This window comes from Vigna angularis, chromosome 3 (genome assembly GCF_016808095.1).
Source record: "Vigna angularis cultivar LongXiaoDou No.4 chromosome 3, ASM1680809v1, whole genome shotgun sequence".
Classification (NCBI taxonomy): Eukaryota; Viridiplantae; Streptophyta; class Magnoliopsida; order Fabales; family Fabaceae; genus Vigna; species Vigna angularis.
The window spans coordinates 17406821-17432650 of NC_068972.1; the positions used below are offsets into that span (position 1 = coordinate 17406821).

Consider the following 25830-nt stretch of genomic DNA (forward strand, 5'->3'; position numbering starts at 1 on the left):
ATCTTAGTAGTTAATATTAAATACTAGTTTAAAATCTAATCATACTTTTTTATTCATAATAGAAATTATTTTAAATTATCAATAATTTTTAATTTATAAATTGGTATATAAAGTAGTCGTTAAATTGTATATTTCGATTAAGCTTTACAAAAATATATTAAACTCCTTTCTAGAGTTAGCTATTTTTTTGGAAATAAAATTAAAATAATGAAAAAGATATTATAAGCCATAGTAAATAGATGGATAAACCTATTTAGACATTAATTTTTTTTAGTTTATAAATTAATATCTAAATTAGTGATTTTTTTGTTTTTTAAATTGGTTGTTATTTAAGAATATTTTTAAGTGTTTTATTTTATATTTTTTATATGAATAATTTTTATCATTTATTTTTTCTTATTCTATTTTATATATAGATTTTTTATTGATATTTCTTACGCTAGTAAATAACTTCTATTTGTTATATAAATATTTAAAAGTATTTCCTAACAGAAGCATAGAAAGACAATTGAACATGTGTTTTTCTTTAATCGTTTACAGAAAAATTAAACTTCACCGATCATATTCATGACTAGGATGTGATCCCTAAACTCTAGGAACTAATACTTATTCCTTCCTATAAAATAAGAACATAACTGAAAAATAGAAACATAATAAAAAAAAACAGACCAAAAATACTTTTAATTAAAACCTGACATTCCCTTCCTAAAGCCAATGCATTTATACTAGCTGCTGCAATCATGATCCAAAATTTCTTGAATTGTTCTAATTTTAAAGTTTTTTTCATAATATCTAAAAGCTGGTCTTAGGAGCCGCAAAAGCTCAACTTGACTATTTCACCATTCACCAAATCTCGAAAAAAAAAAAAAAAACCTTATATCAATGTGTTTATTTTTTCCCTGAAACATTGGATATCTGGATACTATCAATAAGCGCATAATGTGCTGCTATATATTTTACCTAAGTGGTAGATAAGGCAAGCACTATTTGTTTCTTTCAAGCCTCAAGCCCAAGAAACTGCTCTTATTCTCATCATAAACACAAATTCATATGTAATTTTTTTTTGTCATCAAGTCACTAGAATAATTACTATATGTAAAGGATAGTAATGTTCTACTACCAGCTCCTTTCTTGTATATCGGATTTCCAAATTTGTTATTCCTTTTACATATCATAACTCTCTTTGTTGTAAGCCAATGTTCCATAGTATTACTGGTCATAAATTTGATTATTAAGCTCATTGTATACATTAGATCCAGTGTAGTAAGTATTGCATACATCAAACTTCCAATTAGTTGTTTAAATTTTATTCTTTATACAATCATTTCCCAGATTCATAATATGTCATATATTTTAGTGTTCTTCTTATTCTTCCTATAAAATAAAAACACAACTGCAAAATAGAAACAAAACAAAGATTCTTTTAATTAAAACCTAACATTATTATTTATTTATGTTTCTTGTTTTATATTGTTTGAACTCGACAATATTTTTCACTTAAATCATTTGAACATGTTAATTAAGGTTGAAATTCTAACACACTAAAGATTTCGTTTAATTTAACAATTATTTTAGTTAATGAAAATAGTGTTTTAAAGGCGTTGTTTATCAAATTTCATATTTTGTAAATGTTGAAAAACAAAAAAATGTTTTTTGAATTAGTTAAAAAAGAAGAAGCAATTGTCAACTAATACTCAGAGAATAAACTTACCAATATTCTTAAAACTTTTTTTAATAATATTTCTGCGAAAAAAAAAACCTCCTCAGCGTGGAAAGATATAGAAGAGACGTGACGAGGCGTCTTATCACTGCACTTATGTAGTGTTTCAAGAGAGCTACCTGTCCTTATAACTTCTTACCGTTAGTTTACCGTTAATGTCATTCTTTTTCCGTTAACGGTGGCCACCACCTTTGAGGGACCCAAAACAATTAATTAACCCCTTCCACACCAAAAATCCACACAAAATAACACCGTCGTTCACCCACACCCATTTTTTCCCCCAAACCCAAAACCTTCTCCGTCAGGCCACCGGCAAGTAACCGTGAGTAACCGGTAACGGTGACACCTCCGATTCAGCTCAGTCATGCACACCTTCTTCACTCGGAGTCCCACTTCACTCCCCCAGCTCAATTTCCACCGTTGATTTTATCGCAACCCCGTAGATCTGATCTGAACCGTTCCCGGCATCGCCGATGTCGCTGGTCGCCGGTTCCACCTCTTCAATCGGTAATGATAGGTTTTCGTGTGCAGACCAAGCTTGATTTTTTTTTGTTAGGTTGGGTCTGTTTGACATTTGGCAAATAATGCAGGTGGGTTTAAATCGTTGCTTGGGTTGTTATCTTGCACGGTGTGGTTTGTGGTTGAGTATGGTGAATGTGGTAGAACCCTGCAACAGCAAACACCTTCTTTATCTCCAGCTGCTCTTCCACCTGTGGTTGATGGTGATCTGCCACTACTGGCAAATGCTTTTGGGTTGAAGCATTTGCCTGCACCAATCCCATCACGTGCCAATTTCACCAAAGGAAGAGTACAATTAGAACCTCCGGGTTCTGCGTTTAAGAATATTGCCCCTGTGCATCCCATTGCCGATGCAATTCCTGCTCTCGCTCAACCACCACTGTCCCCTTTTGTTTCCGGTAATTCGAGCAAAATTGTTTTCTAATGGAGTTAAGTTAACCCTCATTTTAGTCCTGAACTTGGAAAGTGCTGTCACGGAATCTCTGTTAGGAGCTATAATTATCGCAAGTTATAAAATTTAGAAACTAATGATAGTGAGTTGTATATTCCAGAGACTAAAATGATGAGAATTTTTGTTTCAAATATTTTTAAATTGATTATTTTCTGATTCTTCTGACTGCTCTCACAAATTTAGGGGCTAAATGGGAGTTCACTTGAAATTCGTTTTTTAGTGCCACTGTCTGTTGGTTGGATTGTGTTTTTTAAACTTGTAATTGCTCGATTAATTTTATTATAAAACACGAACAGATTGTTGCAGACATGACATGGTGTGGAAACGAGGCAGTGAGATTTGCCAATGTGCTTATCCCATAAAGCTAGACTTGCTTCTTTTGAATGTCTCTCTAAACCCTGACTGGAATGTTGTTTTTCTCGATGATTTGGCCACCCAACTTGAGCTGAACACTACCCAAATTGAAATTATTAAATTTTACCTACTGAGCTTGTCGACATTGAATATATCGATGGATATCACTCCAAATAAAGGGATCAGTTTCTCCGCCAGTGAAGCCGCTAAAATAAATTCGTCGCTCTCATTGCATAAGGTTCAACTAGACAGCAGATATGTGGGCAACTACAGTGTCCTCAATATAACCTGGTTTAAAGCTCCACCTCCTTCTCAAGGTATCTAAAATCATTGAACATGTCATTACAAATCATTATACTTTACTGTTGTTGATAATTGGAACTAACACAGTGAAACATTGTTGTATAAAAACAGCCACATATAATGTTAATTTGGAACTTTTTAAAATATGTAAATCTTACTGTCTTGACTACTTCCATTTAACTGTTTTAATTTCACATCCTTTTTTTAATGTTTTTGCTAAGTGGTAAGGAAAGAAGAGAGATATTTTGATGCTCTAAGGAATAATACATTGATAACAAGTGACACGGACCTAACAAATTTTGTTAGGATAGACTCTAATATTATCTTAGAAATTGAACTTTAAGTTTAACTATATGCCTCACAAAATTAGTTTACAAAGTACGGTCTCCATCCTTTTATATACCAAAATTTGGTTATATCTCTAGTAGACATTAGCTCTCCTACATGTACCAATAAATATAAATCATGTAACTTTGATACTTATGAAAGTGTTATCCAAATTTGTGAAATGTTAATTAAGATAGTTCCTTGTATATTGCTTCTAAGTCATAACATCGAACTGTTTAGCTCTGCTTGCTTGTGGTTTGTGTTAGGATCCCATATCAATTATAGATATATATGACTTAGGGTTTCTAAGATTTGGACTATCTTCACGTCATAAATTAGTTTTGGGGGTGGAATTAGACCTAGCCAAAATTTAAGATGACTTATCACAGATTTTGTATCGGCCAACCCTCAACTGTCTAAAATACTTGTTGCCTCTTTGGCTTTCCTAGTATAAAAGAATATCCATGCTTTAGATGTCTAATCCTATGCATGAGGAGGGTATGCTACGATCCCTATTAACTATAGATACAATACAACTAATTGTCCCTTTGGCTTTCCCACTATAAACAAAGTCTTTTAATATTGATGCTTTAGATGTACAATCCTAGGTAGTGCGCTCTAAGAGATCCCTATTGACTATAGATGAAACCAAAATTGAGTTGAACCAAACCCAAATCCCAGAGTTTGCATCTGTGATTCCACAACTACTACACTTCAATGCATGTGTTAGTCTTTCTCGTTGGCTTGTTGCCACATATTTGTATAATTTCAATGAGTTATAACTAATTTTGTAGTAAATTGTCCAATGTTCTTTCTCTGGTCTCTCATTGCTCTAGAGGATGTACTCAACTAGTCTATTGTGAAACCAGATTTTTTGTGGTTTCTGAATTTACTCCTTTGGAAGAGGAACTTCAAACAACCGCCTCTTCGTGGGGGCCTTCAAGGATGTGTTAATAATGAAATCAGTGCATTATATGTATAATATAATATGATAACATATATTTGGGTTCTAATGCAGCTCCTACAATTGCTACATCACCTAAGAGAGCTCCTCACAGGAAAGCACCTCCAACCACATTATCGAGTACTTCTTACAGGGGAAAGCATTCAAACTTGCCTCTTATTCTTGGAATTGTGACTGGCGTACTCTTCATTTCCATTGTATGTGTACTTACACTTTGCTTATGTACGATGAGGCCAAAAGCAAAAACACCTCCCATGGAAACTGGTAAATATTTCTATTTCTAACGTGTTATTTTTCTTTTTTTCATTCCTATAACAGCATATTAAAGTTAAAAGCTGGTACTGATTATGCTTGGTGTCCTTTTTATATTTGGATGTTGTAAAGGCAATAAGTATATCAACTAGAAGAGGGCAACCTGGGTTCCCTCAAACAAAATTTTTCTCATGACGCAGAAATAAGGACAGAAGAAGTTCCCCGAGCTTATTAATTGCAATTGTTCATTATGAGTATTTTCAGAGTGGTTTATTAGTTTCACGACAAAATATTCATTGGAATTCAATATGGCTGTGTATATTGTAAATTGTGATCATTGATTGTGAAAATTAATATAGTTTATAATTTTTTCAACTGAAGCAAGAATATCTATGCTGTTGGAGCAGTGAAGGTTGCCAATTTTTCACATAGTTATAAGTCTGTTTGGAGGAAAATAGCGAAGGCCACATTTTACCTTATTGAGATACTTAAATTTAGGATTTCAACCCAACATGAGTTTACTTTTTCAGATATTAAAAGATAGAAATGCTTGTGGTTCAACTTATATACTTAGTATTTCTGGAGAAATCAGATGTCCATTGATGAACTCAGACTGAAGAGAAAATACAGGAACTTATGGCACTCTTATCTGTTCATTATTTTCGTGTTAGTCTTTTGTCTTCTAGGTTTGCTACTAAGTTTGCTCTCTTTTCTACAGAAAAGCCAAGGACTGAAAGCACAGTGCCAGCTGTTGGGTCTCTTCCCCATCCAACCAGTACACGCTTTATTGCTTATGAAGAACTGAAAGAAGCTACCAATAATTTTGAATTAGCAAGCGTACTCGGAGAAGGAGGTTTTGGTAGAGTTTTTAAAGGTGTCTTGAATGATGGAACTGCTGTTGCAATTAAGAGGCTTACTAGTGGAGGGCAACAGGGTGACAAAGAATTTTTGGTTGAGGTTGAGATGCTTAGTCGGCTGCATCATCGTAACCTTGTAAAACTAGTGGGATACTATAGTAATCGTGACGCATCACAAAATCTACTTTGCTATGAGCTTGTTCCGAATGGAAGTTTAGAGGCCTGGCTTCATGGTAATATAACTTCTCGTATCGTCTTTGTAGTCTTGTACATGTTTTCTACAATGGTGTTGTTTCTAAAACTATATATTATGCTTAATTGAAATTGGCCGACTTGTCCTAGGTCCCCTGGGAATAAATTGCCCTTTGGATTGGGACACTAGAATGAAGATTGCCCTTGATGCTGCAAGAGGACTTGCATACCTGCACGAAGATTCACAGCCCTGTGTTATACACAGAGATTTCAAGGCATCCAACATATTACTTGAGAACAACTTTCATGCAAAAGTTGCAGATTTTGGTCTAGCTAAACAGGCGCCTGAAGGCAGGGCCAATTATTTATCTACTCGAGTCATGGGCACATTTGGGTTAGTCTCAGTCTATTCTTTCTTGTATTATACTAATCATTTTCATTTAATTTAGTTTTAAGATGAAATCAAACTTTTATGTAGGTATGTAGCTCCTGAGTATGCTATGACTGGACATCTTCTTGTTAAAAGCGACGTTTATAGTTATGGGGTTGTCTTGCTGGAACTGTTGACTGGAAGGAAACCAGTGGATATGTCACAGCCAACTGGACAAGAGAACCTTGTTACTTGGGTTAGATTCATACCTTGGCATTCCCTTGTTGAGTTCAAAATTTTCATTTGGAGTTTTATGTTGATTATACAATAATTACGTGGTTATCCCTTTCAGGCAAGACCTATTCTTAGAGACAAGGATCGGTTGGAAGAACTTGCTGATCCAAGGCTTGGGGGAAGGTATCCAAAAGAAGATTTTGTACGTGTTTGCACTATTGCTGCAGCCTGTGTTGCTCCCGAAGCAAGCCAGCGACCTACAATGGGTGAAGTGGTACAGTCACTTAAAATGGTGCAGCGGATCACAGAAAGTCATGATCCTGTGTTAGCCTCATCCATTACACGGCCCAACATGAGACAGTCTTCTACCACCTATGAGTCGGATGGGACATCTTCAATGTTTTCTTCGGGTCCTTACTCTGGTCTAAGTGCCTTTGACCATGACAACATTTCAAGGACGGCTGTTTTCTCGGAAGATCTTCACGAAGGACGATGAAAATGCTTGGAAGAACAAGCTAACCAAGAATGTGTACCCCAAGGTTTTCACACCATGATTTTTGAGGAGTGAATGGAGATTTCCGGGTGTTGTTGCTGATTGGAGAGGATTCTTCCGTGGTCGCTTTTACCATCCTCCTGGGTAAACTGCCATCCTTTCCTCCCCTACGAGACAGTGTTTTCACGTGTGGATGAATTTTGTATATATGTGTAATCTAGTTTGTTTTTACAGACTGGCATCAAAAGCCTTTTTAATTATAAATATATATATCCGCATAGCTTCACTGTGATAATCATACTCAACGAGGGTAAAAAAGATGGCGTAGTATCGATCCCATGAAGCTTAAATTAGTGTTAATATTGTTTTAGAAGGTGATCACAATTCTTCTCCCAGCCTTAATCGCCATAATCTCCCCACCCCCACCTCCTTCCGCTTCAACGCCTGTGACATAGTTTGAGTTAGAATCATCAAATATCAATCAAATTGTTACCTTTTGTTGAGAATAAGACAGAGAATGACTCTGGCCTCATCTTTTCGAGCTTTTAAGGAAATTTGTCATTGCTCGGAGTGTCCTAGTGCGAATTAATTGGATCAAGTTCTTCAAACACTATTCTCCTATTATGTTCATCGGAGTGGCTAGGAGTCTGGAGGAGAGACTGGGCCAGGGTATGATGGGGAACGCTTTTCTCCTTCAGGCACGACAGGGAGATGGAGCTCTACTACAGGGGTGTTGGCAGCATGCGTGACAGTGTTGTTGCTCATGTGTGACACTACATCGGCGGAAGGGAGCTTGAGTGAGGTTGTGTCACTAGAGAAAAGAGGATTGGAGAGGGAGAAGACATTTTAGAGTGACATGTCATCACATCAAACCTTTTAAATATTGATCGTTGAATTGATGATAATTTTTATTTTTTAAGGGATCGGATTGAATAAATATTCTAACTATTGAAACTAAAATACTACTTAAGTATTAAAAAAAAGGCTTAATTAATTTTCAAGTCTCTCGTAAATGTGTCTATTTTCATGTGAGTTGTTATTAAATTTTTGGTGCATTGAATACTCAAAATTTTATATCTTTTAATTGAGTTATGTCACCCTAATTAAGATTTAAAAATATATAAATAAGTAATATAAGGTGATTAATTATGAAATAACTATTTTGTAAAATTAAAAAATAATATTAAGAAATTACTTAAAAGTTAATTATACATACATACACCGTTCAAAAAACTTAAAGTATAATAAAAGAATTGCAAATAGAAACAAAATGAGAACTAGTCGTTAGTTTGGCAAATAGAAAAAAAATGAGAACTGGACGTTAAATTTGCAAATATAAAACATATTTTAAATTGTATTTCATATTTTTGATCCATATTTCAAATGTATTAAATCTCAATTTCAAAATATAATTTGATAATTTAAAAAGTAGAATGAGCAAGTTTAAAACAAATCATAATTTATCATTGATGGAGGCATAATCTATATGTTAAATTACATAATCAATTAATAATCTAATATTAATAACATGCGCATAATATATGTTAAACTACATAATCAATAAATAATCTAATATTAACAACATGCATGTACGCATAATTTGGTTATATAAATAATGTCTTTATGTTATTTTCTTAATACTCAAAAGAGATATCAATGATGAGTTTATTTTTATTTTTTCATAGGAGCTTATTAGAGAGATATTATATATGTGTGATATTGATATATTTTACTTCACTAAATTATCATTTTTACTTTTAATTTAAAATCTCAAGATTTTTTGTTATATAATATTTAATTTTATCATTTTTATCCCATGTGTAACTTTAACTCATACATATTCTCTCATCGAGGTATTTCCATCTTTGCACATAACCAATTGGACAATGATATTTGACATTCAATTTTTTTTCCCATTTAACACTATCTCTCACTAATCTTCTAGTTTATTTCTTTTTTATAAATACAAAAGTTCACTCTAGTTAGGACTATTTTACTTTATAAGTCAGAATTTTTTTCCTAACCTATCGAAATGTGAAGGATAAATAATTAATACGCCTCCTATTCTTTCTCAATGGTACATCAATGTGGCCTCCAACGATCTTGTTCTAGTTTATATTATTAAGTAGGTCTTTGAAGTTTTGTCAAGTTTTGAACAAAATTTCTTCAATTCTATAATTTCGTAATTAAATTTTTATCGACTTACCACTTTTATATACTACAAAAATGTAAATAATCGACCCTCATCGTGGCTTTTTTTCATTATTTTCACCCTCTGTCAAATATAAATAATAGCATAATATTGTAATAATTTTCATTACTTGCACACACTGAAACAAGGTCGATATAAACATTTCTTGAGTTTAAGATGGACATTATAATATTCTCATTATTATTATAACGAAGCTGAATTAATGTTACTATTATAACTATTCCAGCCCTTAATTTAGGGTCCATACGAAAATCATAAGGTGGAGAGCGCGTTTAGGTGAGTTTTACCGGGTCAGCCGGTGGTTTTCTGTTGATGAAGTTGTGGTTGAGAAGAAGGCAAAGTTAGGTATAAAAGGCCGTCCATACCTGGAACAAAATGCAACTCGATTTGATCCTTTGTCTCTCCTCCAAAACGTTTCTCTTCTCTACTCTAAGAAGAAGACGCGTTTCTAAGGAGGAGAGACAATGGATCACTTCAGATTCAACAAAACCCTTCTCCTCATCGGAGCACTCTCTTGCCTCCTCCTATCCACCGCCGTCTCCGCCCGTCAACTTCTAGCGGCACCTGTCCCCCCTGAGCTTACACAATTCTGCAGCGGCACCGATAACCCATCCCTATGTGTCGATACCATCGCCCCCTTCCTATCTGGTTCCTTCGACCCCGTCAAAGCACTGGAGAGCGAGATCAACGCCACCCTCCAGAAGGCCAGCGAGATCGCTGCTTCCATCTCCAAGCAGCTGGAAGATCCCACCACCGCCAAGAACGCTTTGGACGCGCTCAACATCTGCAAGTCTCAGTACGATGACATGTTGGACAGCATAAAGGAGTCTCTGAATCTGGTGGCTCAGATGAACGTGGCGGATGCTTATCACAAAATGAGCGCCGTGATTTCCTACAAATCCAGCTGCGACGACGCTTACACCGAGTCTCCCGGCGTCGAAATGCCCTTCCGCCAGGAAGCCACCACGCTCTTCGAGTTGAGTGGCAATTGCGTCACCGTCCTGGACACCATCGTTAACACTCACAAGGTGTAATCACGGAGAAGGAATGACACATGCATGCATGCATTCTTTTGAGAGTTTGAGGGGTTAATGGTTATATATATATATATTTACGGGTTATTTGTATGAATCTGATCGAAATCGAGTTCGACCAAGGGTTGCCTACATGTATGTTTGCCAGTTTTGGATAACATATCAATAAAATCCTTTACAATAACTTTTATTTCCTTCAACGCGCTACATATAATTATCTCTTTTCTCCCTAAACTAATTTCAGTATATACATTTAATTAACATACACCCAAGACTCAAATATCATCAAATTATCATTCTTATATATTGGTTTTTGCAATAATATTATATATATTATAATATATAAAAAAATCCTAGAAAAGTTACTTCTTATCCCTATACTTTCTTTTATATGTTTTTACCTATTACTTATATTTAACTATTAATTTTTTTATATAGCTACTTCATCACTTAATATAATTTTTAATTACTTCATTATTTTATATACTTTACTTTTATTTCATAAATAATATTATTTAATATATAAGTTTGAATTATTTTATTAATCAATTTAATTAAAGATATGCATCTCTAAAATTTATTTTAAAAATTAGATGATTTTTAAATAAATAGAAAATTAATGTGTGCCATTAGACACACAGTAACTATTATTAATTTTTTTATAATGTATTTTCAATGTATTTATTATTAGTAACATATATTAAAAATATTAATTCATTTTTTATTCTTAATATTATCTTTTATAATTTGTAATTATTTGATCATTTAATAAAGTTAAATTTTTTTATTTTTTACAATTTGTAATATAAATTGTTTAATATTTTTCGTATTTTTAGTTTGTGAAAATTAAACTGATATTATTTATTAAAAAACTAGCATGAATTATATGTATATAGAAATTGATAAATAATTATATTTATAACAAAATAAGTTAAGATAATGTATTTAATAGTTTATTTGAAAGGTTTAAAATATATATTTGTAATAATAACTTCTTAATATTATAAATTTTGTTTTATATTTTTTAATGAACTTTTTACTATTTTTAACTTGAAAATGTAGAGTTCAAGGCTTTAGTAAAACCAAAACAAAAGGTAAAACTAACAAACCAATTCTTTTAAAATATATTATTAATGTATTTATATTACTATTAGTTAAATTCAAAAATATATATTAAAGAAACATTGACTAGACAATTATAACAAAACATTATATAGCAAAAAAAAACATTAGATAAGTCTAGAGATTATACGACTCTATCCATTTTCTGAATAGATGAGTTTTATCGTATACATTAGACAAATTTGTTCATATATTGATTAGACAAGTCTAATAATACACATTAGTTAAGTGTGTTCATATATAAATTAGACAAGTCTAACATCACATATTAAACGAGTTAGTCAATGTACTAATTAGACGAGTTTAACAATACATATTAGACAGTCTATTGATACATTAATTTGTAATTTTAACCAGTCTACTTTACATATTTCTGCATATCCTTTATATTTTTAGAAAGACAACTCTATTTTTGTACATACTTTATCATTTGTATTTTGACAAATTGTACTATTTATATTTTTATAGATATATTAACTTTCTAAACCTATAAATCATTTTTTAGATGGATTATATTCAAAACTTAATTATAAACTTAAAAATATTTATTATTTCTTTCCTCATATTCTCAATCACTAAGAGCTATCAAAACAGGTAACTCAGCTCGATCCGACCCGCTCACCACGGATTGGTTACTTAGTGAGCCAATCCAACCCGACTCACTTATTAGCGAGCTGAAAAAATTCGAACCCGACCCAATGGATAACCCAACTCACCACACATTAGTCACTTAGTGAGTCAACCTAACTCGACTAACTTATTAGCGAAGTGAAAAAATTCGAACCCGACACACCAACAAATCAAATAAAAAGAATATCATACACTCCAAACATATTATGAAAATAAATACAATTCTAATCATTCATAAACTTTTCTTTCTTAATTTGTAGGCAAATTTAATTTCTTAATTATTAATCATCCATCTATAATTTTTATGTTTATTTAGACATGAATTAATGAAAATGGACAAAAAGCATTACTCTAATGACTTTTATTGAAAATAATAACAAAAATATGATAATATTATGAAAATGTAATTTAGTAGTGATTTAATATATTTTTAAAACTAAAAATGAAACAAATTACCACTAACTAAAAATAAAGAATTAAATTTACATAAAAATATCCAGGAAACAAAAAAAAATTATATAATTAAAACTCAAAGGATTAAAATTGTAGAAAAATAATTCAAGATCAAGCAAACATAGTAAAATATATTAAAAAAAATTAAAATTATGCGTAAAATTTAATAGGTGAATTTGGTTGAAAATTTGTATAGATCTCAACTTATCGAACTAAACTGTAAAAGTTAGTAAATATTTTAAAAAATTCAGTCATAATTTTTTATTCAAATAACTTGTTTTATATTACATATTTTAAATTAGTAGTTTATTTCCTACTAAATTACCTTGCGAAATAGAATAAGATATTTGTGTATGACAATATTATCTATTATTTATTCTTTTATTTATTTTTGACCTGATTATCATATACAGGGAGGCTTTCCTTCAACACTAACAAACGCTGGGTTGAGTTCACTGTCGACAAGTTTTGCCCCAACACTCAACTCCGCTATCCCTATTCTTTCTTCTTCTTCTTATTATTAAACAAACACTCTCATACCATTGCACCTTCCTTCTCCTCCACCCATTAACAATGGCTCACACGTCCCTTTTCACTCCCTCTTCCTCTCTCAGATTCAACCCTCTTCTTCTTTCCTCCACTCCCACTTCTTCTTCTTCTCTTCCGCACAACCTTTCTTTCCCCACCCTCTCCAGGTATTTTTTTTTTCTTTATCAATTTGTTTATGGCACCCCATGTACTGCGGTGGTTTTTAAACACTCAATTGCCGTAAAGTTTACATTTTGATGACTAATATGCGAGTTTGTGGTTTTTCGATTTGTTACATTTTATTGCTTGCTTATTTGGTTATTTTAGAGAATTATGGACACCCGATTTGTGGAAGACGACCCTAAATTTTTATGCTGATGGGTAAGGGTGAAAGTGAGATTTTGGGTCACTTTTGGGTTGTGTTTCGAACTGAAAAATGGTTTGATAAATATAGAATTTGAATTGTCTGAGTTTTAAAATGATTAATCTAGGGTGGGTCTGCTGTGAAGGGTTTTTAAAATTTTAATAGCTAAAGCTTGAATTTTTATTATCTACCTTTTATCTGTGCTTAAATTTCCCTTTTTAAAAAGATTGGCAATTTATCATGGAAGAGACTAGAGTATTCTCTGTTATGCTGGATATTTTATGTCTATTAAGGGGATGAAGTCTTGCTGCGGTTTGCAGGAAACTAAGGAAATCGGTGGAAGGTAGAAAGATTAATAAAAATTCTGCTGTGAAGGCAGTGTATGGTGATCAATTTTGGACACCTGAGAGCAGTTCACGTCAGGATATTTGGTCCATAAGGTAGATTTAGTTCTGTTATTAGTTTTATGTTTTAGGTTTTAGCCTCATTTATTGACTCGGATAGTGTTCTTGAAGGAGGGATTTGAAAGTCCCATCTTCCCCTTATTTCCCCACCTATGCACAAGGACAAGGGCCACCTCCTATGGTGCAGGAGCGTTTCCAAAGTGTTATAAGTCAGCTTTTCCAATATGTAGGCAATTTTTACTCTTGTTACTTGAGGTCGAGTATTCAACTTCTGTTTAATCTGGCTAGTATTAATAATGTGTTTTGGTATTTAGAGAATAATTCGTTGTGGTGGAGCTGTTGATGACGATATGGCAAATATCATAGTTGCTCAGCTCCTGTACCTAGATGCTGTTGATCCTAACAAGGTTTGTTCTTTGACATTGAAAACTCATGGTGTATCTTCTTAATCTTTCTCCATATAAAAGTTTTCTGTTGAATTTTTGAGCTGATGTTAAATGATTATAGTTTGGTATTTCTTCATTCAGCTGTTATTGTTATCTTGAATTTGTATTTTGGTAATTTTTGTTGTGTAATAAACTCAATCTTGTTGTGCACGTACTTAGTCAACTACCAATTTTCTCATTATGTTGAACAGGATATTGTCATGTATGTAAATTCTCCAGGAGGGTCGGTTACAGCTGGTAATTATTTGAGTTAACTTCTATATTGCATTGTTTTTATTATATTCAATCTACACATGGTTTCAAAAAGAATATTAGTGTATTTCAAATGTTAAATGCTTCCTTTGTTATTTCTTTCCTCAGGTATGGCAATATTTGATACAATGAGGCACATTCGACCTGATGTGTCTACTGTCTGTGTTGGATTAGCGGCTAGGTAACATTTTGTTCTTTCTCCGGACAATATTACCCTAATGCTGACAGGTTACTGATTATCACCGCCAGTAGAAAGTTAAAAGTTTTATCCCAATTTGTTCTTGGTGCATGCTGCTGGCAGAACAGACTGATTTATTTATTTATGCTGAAAACACATGGAGAATTAAGATGATTAATTGTTAATTATATTAGATATTTGGCTGCCACACTGTATCATGTAAATTTACGTTTTTAAAAACACGAGATTACAATTTTATCTGTGTTTCTTTAATTTGGATGGTTGATCCCTTGATCCTTTTTCCAATTTGTATTTTCCCTATCACTATTGACTTGTATATCTACCCTGGTAAGGCCAATTAATAAAAATAAAATAAGGCATATCAATCTGCTCATTTACTCTTTGGTTTAGTGCAGCCTTGTATCTTGGAATGATATATTTCAAATGAGTTTCCACCGGCTTCAGGATTAGTCATTTGTCAATGTTGAGAACAAATAGTTTCCCTATCATGGTGTGCATTTAAAGGCTGCTGCATTTCATTTGAAAAAATCTACTCCGTTGGTAGTTGCTATGTGGTTGGTTATATTATAGCCGTTTTATCCAATCTTCCAGTATGATATTAGTTCCCGATACCTTTGCGAAAGTAAAGGGGGTGGAGCTGTGATTTTCCCTCTTACTTTCATATAGTGAAATGGGACTGGTAGTGCTGTTGAAGATAAATATTAACTGTTGAATTGAAAGTCTTTAGGCTTTTTGCCTCTGAAAAAATATTCTTAACACTCCCAAGAATTAAAAATCACATCAATATTTACAGTTTGAGAATGAAAAGTGAATGATAGTCAATTATATACTACAGTTATTTATCATTTCTTGTTGAAGAAAATTTAGTTCCCATTCTTACTTATATAAACCTTTTCATGTGCAGTATGGGAGCTTTTCTGCTTAGCGCTGGGACCATTGGTAATAATTCTTGTAACTTGAAATCATTGTATCCTTCTCTTGATGAATGTGTCATCTCTACTCCTCCAAAAGTGAAAAAATGCTTCTTTCTAACTTTAAATCCCTTTCTACAAAACCTCTGAAGGAAAGAGATACAGTTTGCCAAATTCAAGGATTATGATTCATCAACCGCTTGGTGGTGCTCAAGGAGGCCAAACTGACATAGATATTCAGGTACAAACCTCATTTTCCTCCTTTTAATTTTTATTGAACAAATGTCCGATTTACTTCTAATAGTTTATATACATTTTCTATCATAGAAAACTAAAATATTAGGATAGTACTTAAACTCTTTAATGAATTAATTTAAATCAAGATGAATGCCTAATATCGTAGTGAGTTTCCTAATAGCCTAAATTTAAGTATACAAATATGCTTAGTAATTTCTCTATTCATACATTATATTCCATACCCCTGATACTATGATTTCTTTCCTATACTACTAACCTGCTATTTATATCCCATTTCCTACTATTATATATTTGGAATTATCCAGCATTTTTTTAGATTGTATTGAATCAAACTGTTCCACTAGTTGTGAGTGTGAACACCGTTGCAATAAGTGATACTGTGTATGACACTACAAAAGGAAAGTGTAGAACTTACATATTTGTTACTATTTTGTACACATCATATATTCCTAATTTTCCTACAATATCTTGTTGGACATAACTGATTATGATTGTAAATTCTCAGGCTAATGAAATGCTGCATCACAAGGCAAATCTGAATGGATATCTCTCCTATCACACCGGCCAAAGTTTGGAGAAGATTAACCAGGATACAGACCGTGACTTTTTTATGAGTGCAAAAGAAGCCAAGGATTATGGACTAATTGATGGTGTGATTATGAATCCTCTCAAAGCTCTCCAGCCATTAGAGGCTGCAGCAGAGGGTAAAGATCGGGCCAGTGTTTGAGCACCACATTGTTGCACTTTAGTTACCGAGGTAGGGTTAAACTGTAAGATGTTTTTGGTTACTGAGTTCAACTGAACTTTTTAACGGATGTTGATATCTGTGTACCTGTACCAAAATGAGGTCAAATTCATACTTCTATTTATTGCTTTAGATTTTATACTCACAGATGGTTCTTTAATTAATGAATCCTGAATGTAATTTTTCCTTCACCCTTTCGTCTGTGATTATCTGATACTGACATGCTTCGTGCTTCGTTAAATAATGAAACGATATGCTACATCTCTCAGTTATTAATTTTGCATAAAGGCTTTGCATTTTAGTTTAACCTTAAATTGTTTATAAATAAAGTTTTGTAATTTATGAACTTCTGATTATATCAAATGCAGATTGTTCTTATTTCCAATTAACTCTGTATTGTGTTGATTATTTTCAATAATATATTTTGAAATACTCACTGATCCATGTTAACACTATTCTAACCAAATTGGTGTATTTAATCTTATTCTAAAAGTGTTTTATTATTAAAACTTTTGTCCCAAGCCGTGAGAAAGAAAAATGAAAGTTAAATTTGACGCTGCGCTTCCATCGAAATTTTTAATTGGTAATTCATGTTTGAAAATTGTTATCCAGAAAAGCTTTCTGACAAAAAATCATTTTGAATTTGATTTGTCTTTGATTTTCAACCTTCCAAAATTTTAAGTTTCTATTTTAACCTTTATCATCCGTTTCAAAATAGATGAATAATATTTATTTTACAAATATTAAGAATTTGTTTAAGCAACACATGCCTATGTTATATCGCTAATCAATTAAAAATTGCCATGTATAATTTTTGTTCAAAAAGAGCTCAAAAGTAATAACTTTTAAATTTAGATGATAAAAATAAAGATCTGCTCCTTTGGATTCTTTGGAAACAGCGGAAACAGTAATACGATTTAATATTTGAAGGTCATCAACTAATATGTATTTTGTTCCTTTCTATAAAAAATATTATCAACTAAACGTTCTTCCGATACTTTCTTGTTTTCTTTGAAGACGAACACAGAAGATAATGACGCCAAACAGACCTTAAGATTTTTCAATTTACATTTTAGGCTTGAAAATGGACCCAAAATTATAATGGTTGGGTTTGGATGAGTACTCAAGCCCAAACTCTCAGGGAAATAACATTAAATATGATGTTTCTTTCTGCACCCATCAAATTTATTCCTGCATCTCACCCATCAAACTGGATTTTACTTTTCGGAACGCACTAGCCTAATTCCAAAGATATTTTCAGGAAGACATTCATCCCACTCGTATGTTGGTTTTACTATACGATTTTTTATGTGCTACCTGACGTACATGTTTTAATTTTTGGGATTCACATAAGCTTTTCCAATTTTGAGTTTAAGAAAATAAGTATATATATTGGGCTTTTGCCTTTTGTAATATGTGCATAAATCTATTTTGTGTATTTATATTATGTGATAACTTTGTTTGAGATGTGTTCCTAAAAAGAGTTATAAGATTGAATTTAGTTGAACAAGTGGTAAAGAGATATGTTTTTAAGTTGCCTTTTTACTTCTATGATTGTGGTTTTTGTTTTGTAGCATGACATTTGTGACTTTTTTTTATGTTAAAAAGAATATCAGGTGCAAGTTCCTTTCACTAGTAAAAAAACAACTTTTAAAGGCGCCCAATATGCCTCGGTTTTCTAAAAACCGAAGCATAATAAAACGCGGTGGCTTTTTGGTAATTAAAGGGAACGTATATGCTTCGGTTGTTGGGGAACTGGTGCCTAAAACAGATACTACCTCGGTTCACTGGGCCACCCGTGGCATAAACCCCTCTGTCACTCAACCAGTCAGATTGACTAACGTCCCGTCAAGGAGCTATTGCCTCGGCTCCCCCATAAACCGGTGCCGAAAACGACTATGACCTCGGTTGCTCACCCACCCGAGGCATAAACCAATCTGCCATTAACCACCCTCTGCACGTAGTCAGACTGACTGTCTTTTGTGAAGGAGATATCACCTCGGGTCAACACAGAACCGATGCCTAAAGCGGATCTGACCTCGGTTACAGCAGTAAACCGAGGCGTAAACGTCTGCATGTTCAGACTTTTCATCTGACAAATGTCTGTGTCATTCATTTTTTCCACATATATTGCTTCGGGTTTCCCCGGACCGAGGCCGAAAGCATCTACTACCTCTGTTTGGATGCCACCCGAAGCTTATAAGTTCATTTTGAAATTTATTTAAGCTGTTTAGGCCTCGGTTATTTGTAAAACCGAGGCAGTATTGGTTTGATTTTTACCGTAAAACAGAAGGGTTTACGGTTCTTCTTCAACACCTCCCTGTGCTTTCTCTTCTCCGTTGCGACCATCGTTTCTGGGCGAGCCTCCACCACCAAGGCGCCATTGTTGTCTTCTCCGTGCGTCCACCGTCGTGCCTCCATTGTCTCCGGCGAAGCGTTGTCCAAGTCGGGTGGCTATTTCTTGCACGAACTACAGGAGTTCTTTCCAAGCGCTGCTTCCGCCATCGTTCCCGCCGCTCCACCGCCGGTCCGCTGCCGCTCCGCTACCTTTACTGTTGTCCTTTGCTGCCACGGTAAGTTTTTAAAAGCCTTTTCATAGAATTTGTCTGTGGCGATTGATATTCGTTTGAACGAAGAAAGGAATGTCTGATTGTTGCTTGTTGCTTTTTGCTTGGATTCGTTATAAGCTTCCCAATCTGAAACTGTTGTTATCTGCTGTAAGAGTGTTGGAATGAATAGGAAACGATGATGTAAGTGTATGTTGTAACAGTGTGTATGCGTGTGTGATCCGAGACAAACAAGAAAAGGTCCCAATGCACGAGTTAATTGGAAGAAAATCATGACTTTGGTAGCTTAGATTTTGCTCAAATTGTAAAAGGTGTTTAGTGGAATTCTAATGGAAAAAAATGTATACATTTGTTAGTCCATGCTTGAGATTCAACTCATAACCCAAAATATCTTAACTATAATGGTAATTGAGTTAAAAAGTAAACATCTCTAACTTCAACTAAAAAGCTAACACGAAAATTGAAAACATCTAAACAAACTTAATCTTGAGACAATAATAAATTGAAATAATAAATTTACTTATTTAATTCTTTAATTGAATAATAAAGTCCATTCTAAAAAATATTCTAAAAACCTATCAATTACTTTTGGAAGAATTAAAATAAAAAGATAGTAGAGAAACCCAAGTTATTAGGTTCACTTGACCTAGATGCCGGCCACAACTTGTGTTTTGAGTCATGAAGCACTTGACTTTAGGCCAACACGTGTGTATATATATATATATATATATATATATATATATATATATATATATATATATATATATATATATATTTGATTGATATTTTTCTGTGGTGATTTTAATAGTCCTTTGCTTCCTTTTACTTGATGTATGTTGCATATGTAATTATTTGTTTGTTTGGATATATTCTCGTTTTGAATTAGCCTTAGATTCCCGTTTGAGATTGAATACAAAAATTATTTAATATCTCCATTTTTTTCTGAACAAATGTACTTTTTAAAAATGAATAGAAAGTACATGATGTTGTCAATGTTGATATCTGGTCCAAAGCAGCCTGGAAATGACATCGATGTTTATCTAAGGCCACTAGTTGAAGACTTGAAGTTGTTGTGGGTTGATGGGGTTGAAATATTTGATGCCTTTGCTTCAGAAACTTTCATGATGCATGCCATGTTATTTTGCACCATTAATGACTTCCCAGCTTATGGTAATTTGTCGGGGTACAGTGTGAAGGGTCATAAAGCATGTCCTATATGTGAAGAAAACACTGCAGCTCAACAATTAAAACACGGAAGGAAGACAGTATATATGCGTCATCGGCGATTTTTACAATCTAATCATCCATATCGAAGGTTAAAGAAAGCATTCAATGGAGAACAAGAGAAAGACAATGCACCCATTCCACTTACTGGACTTGAAGTTGCTGAGAAAGTTAATAAAGTACATCATATATTTGGGAAAACGTCGAAGAAGTCTTCTATAGCAACCCCTTGGAAGAAGAAATCAATATTCTTTGATCTTCCATATTGGTCAAAGTTAGATGTTAGACATTGCATAGATGTCATGCATGTTGAGAAAAATGTTTGTGATAGCTTGATTGGTACACTACTAAACATCCAGGGAAAAACAAAAGATGGAGTGAATGCGCGTTTGGATTTGGTTGACATGAAGATCCGAGAAGAGTTGGCACCAAGAGAGATTGGTAAACGTACTTATTTGCCCCCTGCATGTTACACAATGTCCAAACAAGAGAAGATAAGTTTTTGTCTTTGTTTAAAGAGTATCAAGGTACCACAAGGATACTCTTCAAATATCAAGAGCTTAGTGTCAATGCAGGACTTAAAGCTTGTTGGACTGAAGTCTCACGATTGCCACGTCTTAATGCAACAGTTGTTACCAGTGGCAATTCGTGGAATTTTGCCCAAAAAAGTTAGGCTGACCATAACTCGATTGTGCTCATTTTTCTCGTCAATTTGTAGTAAAGTCATTGATCCTACAAAGTTAGATGAACTTCAAAGCGAAATTATCATCATCTTGTGTCAACTAGAAATGTTTTTCCCTCCATCCTTTTTTGACATCACGGTGCATTTACTTGTTCATTTGGTCAGAGAAATAAAGTTGTGTGGACCAGTATACTTAAGATGGATGTACCCTATTGAGCGTTATATGAAGATTTTGAAAGGGTACGTCAAAAATCAATATCGTCCAGAAGGTTCAATGATTGAAAGATATATTGCTGAAGAAAGTATTGAGTTTTGCTCTGAGTATATGACTAAAGCAAATCCGATAGGAGTCCCTCGGACATCATGGTTGAGTAGATATTCTACAAGTAAAAGCATCAGAGGTGTGAATGTGGTGACGAAAAGTCGTGAAGAATTGATGCAAGCACATCTGTACATATTAAACAACACAGATGAAGTGATCCCATTTTTGGAAGCACACAAAGCCGTTGTAAAGGACAACTATCCACGACAATCAGAGAAATGGCAGTTGATGGAGCATAACAAAACATTCTTAACCTGGTTCAAATCTGAAGTTTTGAAAGAATCATGGTCCTTTGAGACTTTGTTCTGGTTAGCAAATGGCTTGAAGTTTGATGTTGTATGTTGTACAGGCTACGAAATTAATAATTTCACATTCTATACAAAGACTTTGGATGATAAAAGCACAGTACAAAATAGTGGCGTCAGTCTAGAAGCTGAGTCGCTACAGTTTTCCACATCCAAAGATCAAAATCCTATAGTTGGATCCATGCGATACTATGGTAGAATTGAAGAGATATTTGAAGTTGATTACACTAAGTTTTCCGTTGCACTCTTCAAATGTAAGTGGGTAGACAATAAGAGTGGTGTCAAAATAGATGAATCTGGTATGACACTTGTTGATTTTCGAAAGGTTGGTTATAGAGACGAACCGTTCATCATGGCATATCAAGCATTTATATAATAGTATTTAGTAGATATTAGGATATAGTAAGTTCTAAGTTTATGTTTCTAAGTTGATTTATGTTTTTCTACATTATTATTAGTTTAACTTTGTACATTACATTCATTTATCCTTCAAACTTGATTTATGATTACATTGGTTGATTTATGATTCTAAGAAGTTGATTTATGATTATATTTAATGCATTTATGTTTTATTATAATTTTCATTCAAAATATACGTTTATGGATTTTTCTAGACTGTTCTGGCTGTAAATATATATGCAGGTCTGTTTCTGTAGTGGGGAATGTAGCAGAAACAGACCTCATTTTTAAAAAAAAAACAAGGGAATATGCCTCAGTTAAGGTCATACCCGAGGTAGAAACGAGGTCTACTGCTTCGGTTATGGCTCGAAACGAGGCAGTAGAGGGTGGCTTTATGCCTCGGTTCTGGGGGAACCAAGGCAGTATGTCCTGCAAACGAGTCTACTGCTTCGGTTATGGCTCGAAACGAGGCAGTAGAGGGTGGCTTTATGCCTCGGTTCTGGGGGAACCGAGGCAGTATGTCCTGCAAACGAGTCTACTGCTTCGGTTATGGCTCGAAACGAGGCAGTAGAGGGTGGCTTTATGCCTCGGTTCAGGGGGAACCGAGGCAGTATGTCCTGCAAAAAAAATAAAAATAAAAATAAAAAGTTTACTGCTTCGGGTACGAAGCAACCGAGGCCGTATCGCAATTAAATATGCCTCGGTTCAGACCCGAGGTCAAAAGGGAAAGACATATTGCCTCGCCTGCGTATGCCTCGGTTGTAGAACCGGTGCCTATAAGCAAATCTAACCGGTGCCATTTCCCTTCATTGCACTAGTGTTTAAATAAAGAGGTAATAATTTAAGATTATATATATTGAGTTGAGTATTTGTTTCCCTGGATTAAAATTATTCTTATTGTTCATTTTAGTTAGTGTCATATGCATGCTGAGAACATTGTTTATTTGACTTTATTTTTTTCTGATTCCGTATGTTAATATATTTTAGTCTTTTAAGTTCTCTGTATATGTTTCTATTTAAAATTTGAAATCTAAACTTCATGTTGCTTTAATTTTGTTCTAGGATTAGTTTCACAATGTGATTTAGGTGTTGTTATTATGAGAGTTGTATTGTAAAGAATTCATAAATAATAAATTTTGTTATTAGACAAAGATATATTGTTTTCTACTTTATCTTACCAACATAGTTTATCAAAAACATCATGATTCAAATAAATAATTTTGTATAACAATTATTCTTTAATTTTAATAATAATGATCAACTGTCACATGAAACTCAAGCTGGACAATTATCAACAAGAAATGTTATAACAGGACAATCAAGATGAATAAAGGTTGAATCTAAACTTTTCTGAAGCACATCTATTTATTGTATATCACTATAACAATTATATATATATATATATATATATATATATATATATATATAACTTATTTATTTAAATATAATAATAATTATAATTATATTTTTCAATTAAAAAGAAAAAAAAGACATGCGTACACACTGTAACATCCCAAAATTATACAGTCATCAACTATATACTTAGAATAATCACATATATTAATAATTCAAAACAGTTTTAAACAAAGGGCACGACAATAACGAAAGAGGCCGAACGACCGCAAATGTACATAATTTAACGAGCGTTCACAAAAAGATAAGGACGAACGGTTTACAAAACAATGACCGAACGTCCAACTATTTACAGTCCACAAAAGAGCGCTCGCTCACAGCCGCTCGCTAATCTAACTAAAAACCGAACGCCTCTACTGTTCGGCCTTCACTTCCACTTCTACGAGATTGGCGTCCTCCAAATTTTCTTCTTCCAGTGTTTCTTCCAGTAACGCCTCTCCATCTGCTCACATCCACACGGATGATCATTGCATAAACAGGACGAAGGTTCAAGAACGAACGACAACACAAGAAAGAGACACAGGGTAAGCTTATTGAATTTAATTCAAACCAAAACATACATTGTATACATATCAATTCCAGCAAGTAAGTTCACAACATATACATTCAATTTATACATAAATTTCATCCAAAATCCTGATACTAGACCGACTGTCCGGACTGTATGAATTCTGTGTAGCTACGACGTCCGTGCACCCAGGTGGGATAGCTGTAATACTCGTCAGCCGCCACCTGAGGTTAGTCCATTCTGTCCAAGTTACAGTTATGGACTAAGACCTCCTGCCATTCCCACGCATGACATACTCCTCTCTACTTGAGAACGAGCACTCACGGAATATCAGGATGACCCGCCAGCTAAGCTTGTCACATTCATACTTTACAATCTCAATATCCATTCAAGAGTCGTTCCACCCTGGAACGCTCGTTCAAAATCCAAAATCATAATTTCAGTTCTCATAGTGTTCGCACATCTTAATTTATCCTCTTGAATACATTTTCATTCTATGTTCCACTTTCTTAAGAAGACGAACGTTCACTCCTCTTCATAACGAGGACGAACGTCGAGGGCGAGACCGAGAAAGACTTCTTGAATTAGTTAAATGAACTAACTCTAGTACGATCGGGAAAATACTTAGAATAATTTAAGTTCAATGACTCTGGAACGAATCCAATGGATAGATACCTCACAACTTGGTTGAATAAAATAAACCGAACACAATTTAATTCAGGGGACAAACCGCCAGTCAATGACCGAGCGCGAAAGTAGGCGTTTAATAAATAATTTGGACGAACGTCACCGAAGACTTGGACGAACGCTATTTAAATTTAGGACGAACACTTATGGGAATTTAGGACGAGCGCTATTCTCGCTCATTACAATTTACGGAAATGGACGAGCGTTCGGTCTGAGACCGAGCGCCAATTAGGACAAACGTTCAATAGATGACCGAGCACAATTTAGGACGAACGCTCAGTGTAAGACCGAGCGCTACTTAAGACGAACGCTTGGTATAAACCGAGCGCTATTAGGACGAACGCTCAAATAGCATTTCAAAAGGGGACGCTCGTTCTTAAGTCGAATCCTTTCCAAATGAAAGAAATCCTACTCTAACTCATTGTCAGGGAAAACCGAACGGTAGAAGACCGTTCGATGACGAGCGCGCATTTTCAAAGTAAGAACTATTATTTTGCCCAGATTTTTCATATGATTCATATCTTATAATCTATCTCCACCATAAATCTCATACATTACAGAATTCATATTATCATATTTCAGTTCATACTTTATACATCGTATCAAAATATCAAATTACATACTTTATAAAATTCTCATTAATCATTCATACCAAGCAACCATCAGCATACGAATCAACCAATGCATACCACATTCATTCAGTGTAACAGCGATCGTTCATAACTAATACATCAGCATACAATTCATGCATACAATCCATACCGAACATGCATACAACATACAGTATAAATTAAATTACAATAAGCTTCCCTTACCCGGATTCAGTAGCGAACGTCCTAAAGGGGTGGATCTTGTTTCGTCTAACAGAAGCTCTCTCAACGTTTCTCTTAAGCTTTCCCCACTAAACTAACCAAAAGAAAAATGAAGAGTTTAGCCTACACTGTTACATGCAGCTGAATACCGTTCCCAGGAAGATCAAAAACGATCGCTCAAGTGAAACTTACCAGAACTGGAAGTTGTTCGGTTTGAACTGAAGCTCGCGGTGCAGGGAACGTTCCTACGGTGCTGAAACGTGAACGGAGATAATGGTGGTAAGTTGCAGAAGAGAGAAGGAGAAGGGTTCAAGAGA

General features: G+C 33.9%; 3 protein-coding genes across 3 annotated transcripts; all 3 read left to right on the forward strand.

Annotated features, from left to right (window-relative positions):
* The first annotated feature begins 1816 nt into the window (after positions 1-1816).
* On the forward strand, positions 1817-7316 carry LOC108326281 (proline-rich receptor-like protein kinase PERK3). Its single transcript, XM_017559678.2, has 8 exons — positions 1817-2227; positions 2311-2637; positions 2987-3361; positions 4693-4902; positions 5609-5980; positions 6090-6333; positions 6418-6565; positions 6662-7316. Exons 1-8 carry the CDS (start codon positions 2194-2196, stop codon positions 7037-7039), a joined length of 2088 nt encoding a protein of 695 aa, XP_017415167.1. The 5' UTR covers positions 1817-2193; the 3' UTR covers positions 7040-7316.
* A 2396-nt stretch (positions 7317-9712) lies between these two features.
* Positions 9713-10282, forward strand: LOC108325651 (uncharacterized). Its single transcript, XM_017558746.2, has one exon. It carries the CDS (start codon positions 9713-9715, stop codon positions 10280-10282), a length of 570 nt encoding a protein of 189 aa, XP_017414235.1.
* Positions 10283-12897: 2615 nt separating this feature from the next.
* LOC108324110 (ATP-dependent Clp protease proteolytic subunit 5, chloroplastic) lies at positions 12898-16785 on the forward strand. The gene is made up of 9 exons (XM_017556942.2): positions 12898-13182; positions 13700-13819; positions 13895-14009; positions 14098-14190; positions 14421-14466; positions 14590-14662; positions 15585-15619; positions 15744-15832; positions 16355-16785. The coding sequence occupies exons 1-9, from the start codon at positions 13061-13063 to the stop codon at positions 16574-16576; spliced, it is 915 nt and encodes a 304-aa protein (XP_017412431.1). The 5' UTR covers positions 12898-13060; the 3' UTR covers positions 16577-16785.
* The last annotated feature ends 9045 nt before the right edge of the window (positions 16786-25830 follow it).

Excerpts from the sequence above, each read along its gene's own strand:
- LOC108326281 (XM_017559678.2), top strand. The coding sequence starts at position 2,194 with ATGTCGCTGGTCGCCGGTTCCACCTCTTCAATCG. Across the intron at positions 4,903-5,608 it reads AACACCTCCCATGGAAACTG|AAAAGCCAAGGACTGAAAGC; the intron begins GTAAATATTTCT and ends TCTTTTCTACAG. Across the intron at positions 6,566-6,661 it reads AAGAGAACCTTGTTACTTGG|GCAAGACCTATTCTTAGAGA; the intron begins GTTAGATTCATA and ends TATCCCTTTCAG.
- LOC108325651 (XM_017558746.2), top strand. The coding sequence starts at position 9,713 with ATGGATCACTTCAGATTCAACAAAACCCTTCTCCTCATCGGAGCACTC.
- LOC108324110 (XM_017556942.2), top strand. The coding sequence starts at position 13,061 with ATGGCTCACACGTCCCTTTTCACTCCCTCTTCCTCTCTCAGATTCAAC. Across the intron at positions 14,010-14,097 it reads TAAGTCAGCTTTTCCAATAT|AGAATAATTCGTTGTGGTGG; the intron begins GTAGGCAATTTT and ends TTTGGTATTTAG. Across the intron at positions 15,620-15,743 it reads GCTTAGCGCTGGGACCATTG|GAAAGAGATACAGTTTGCCA; the intron begins GTAATAATTCTT and ends AAACCTCTGAAG.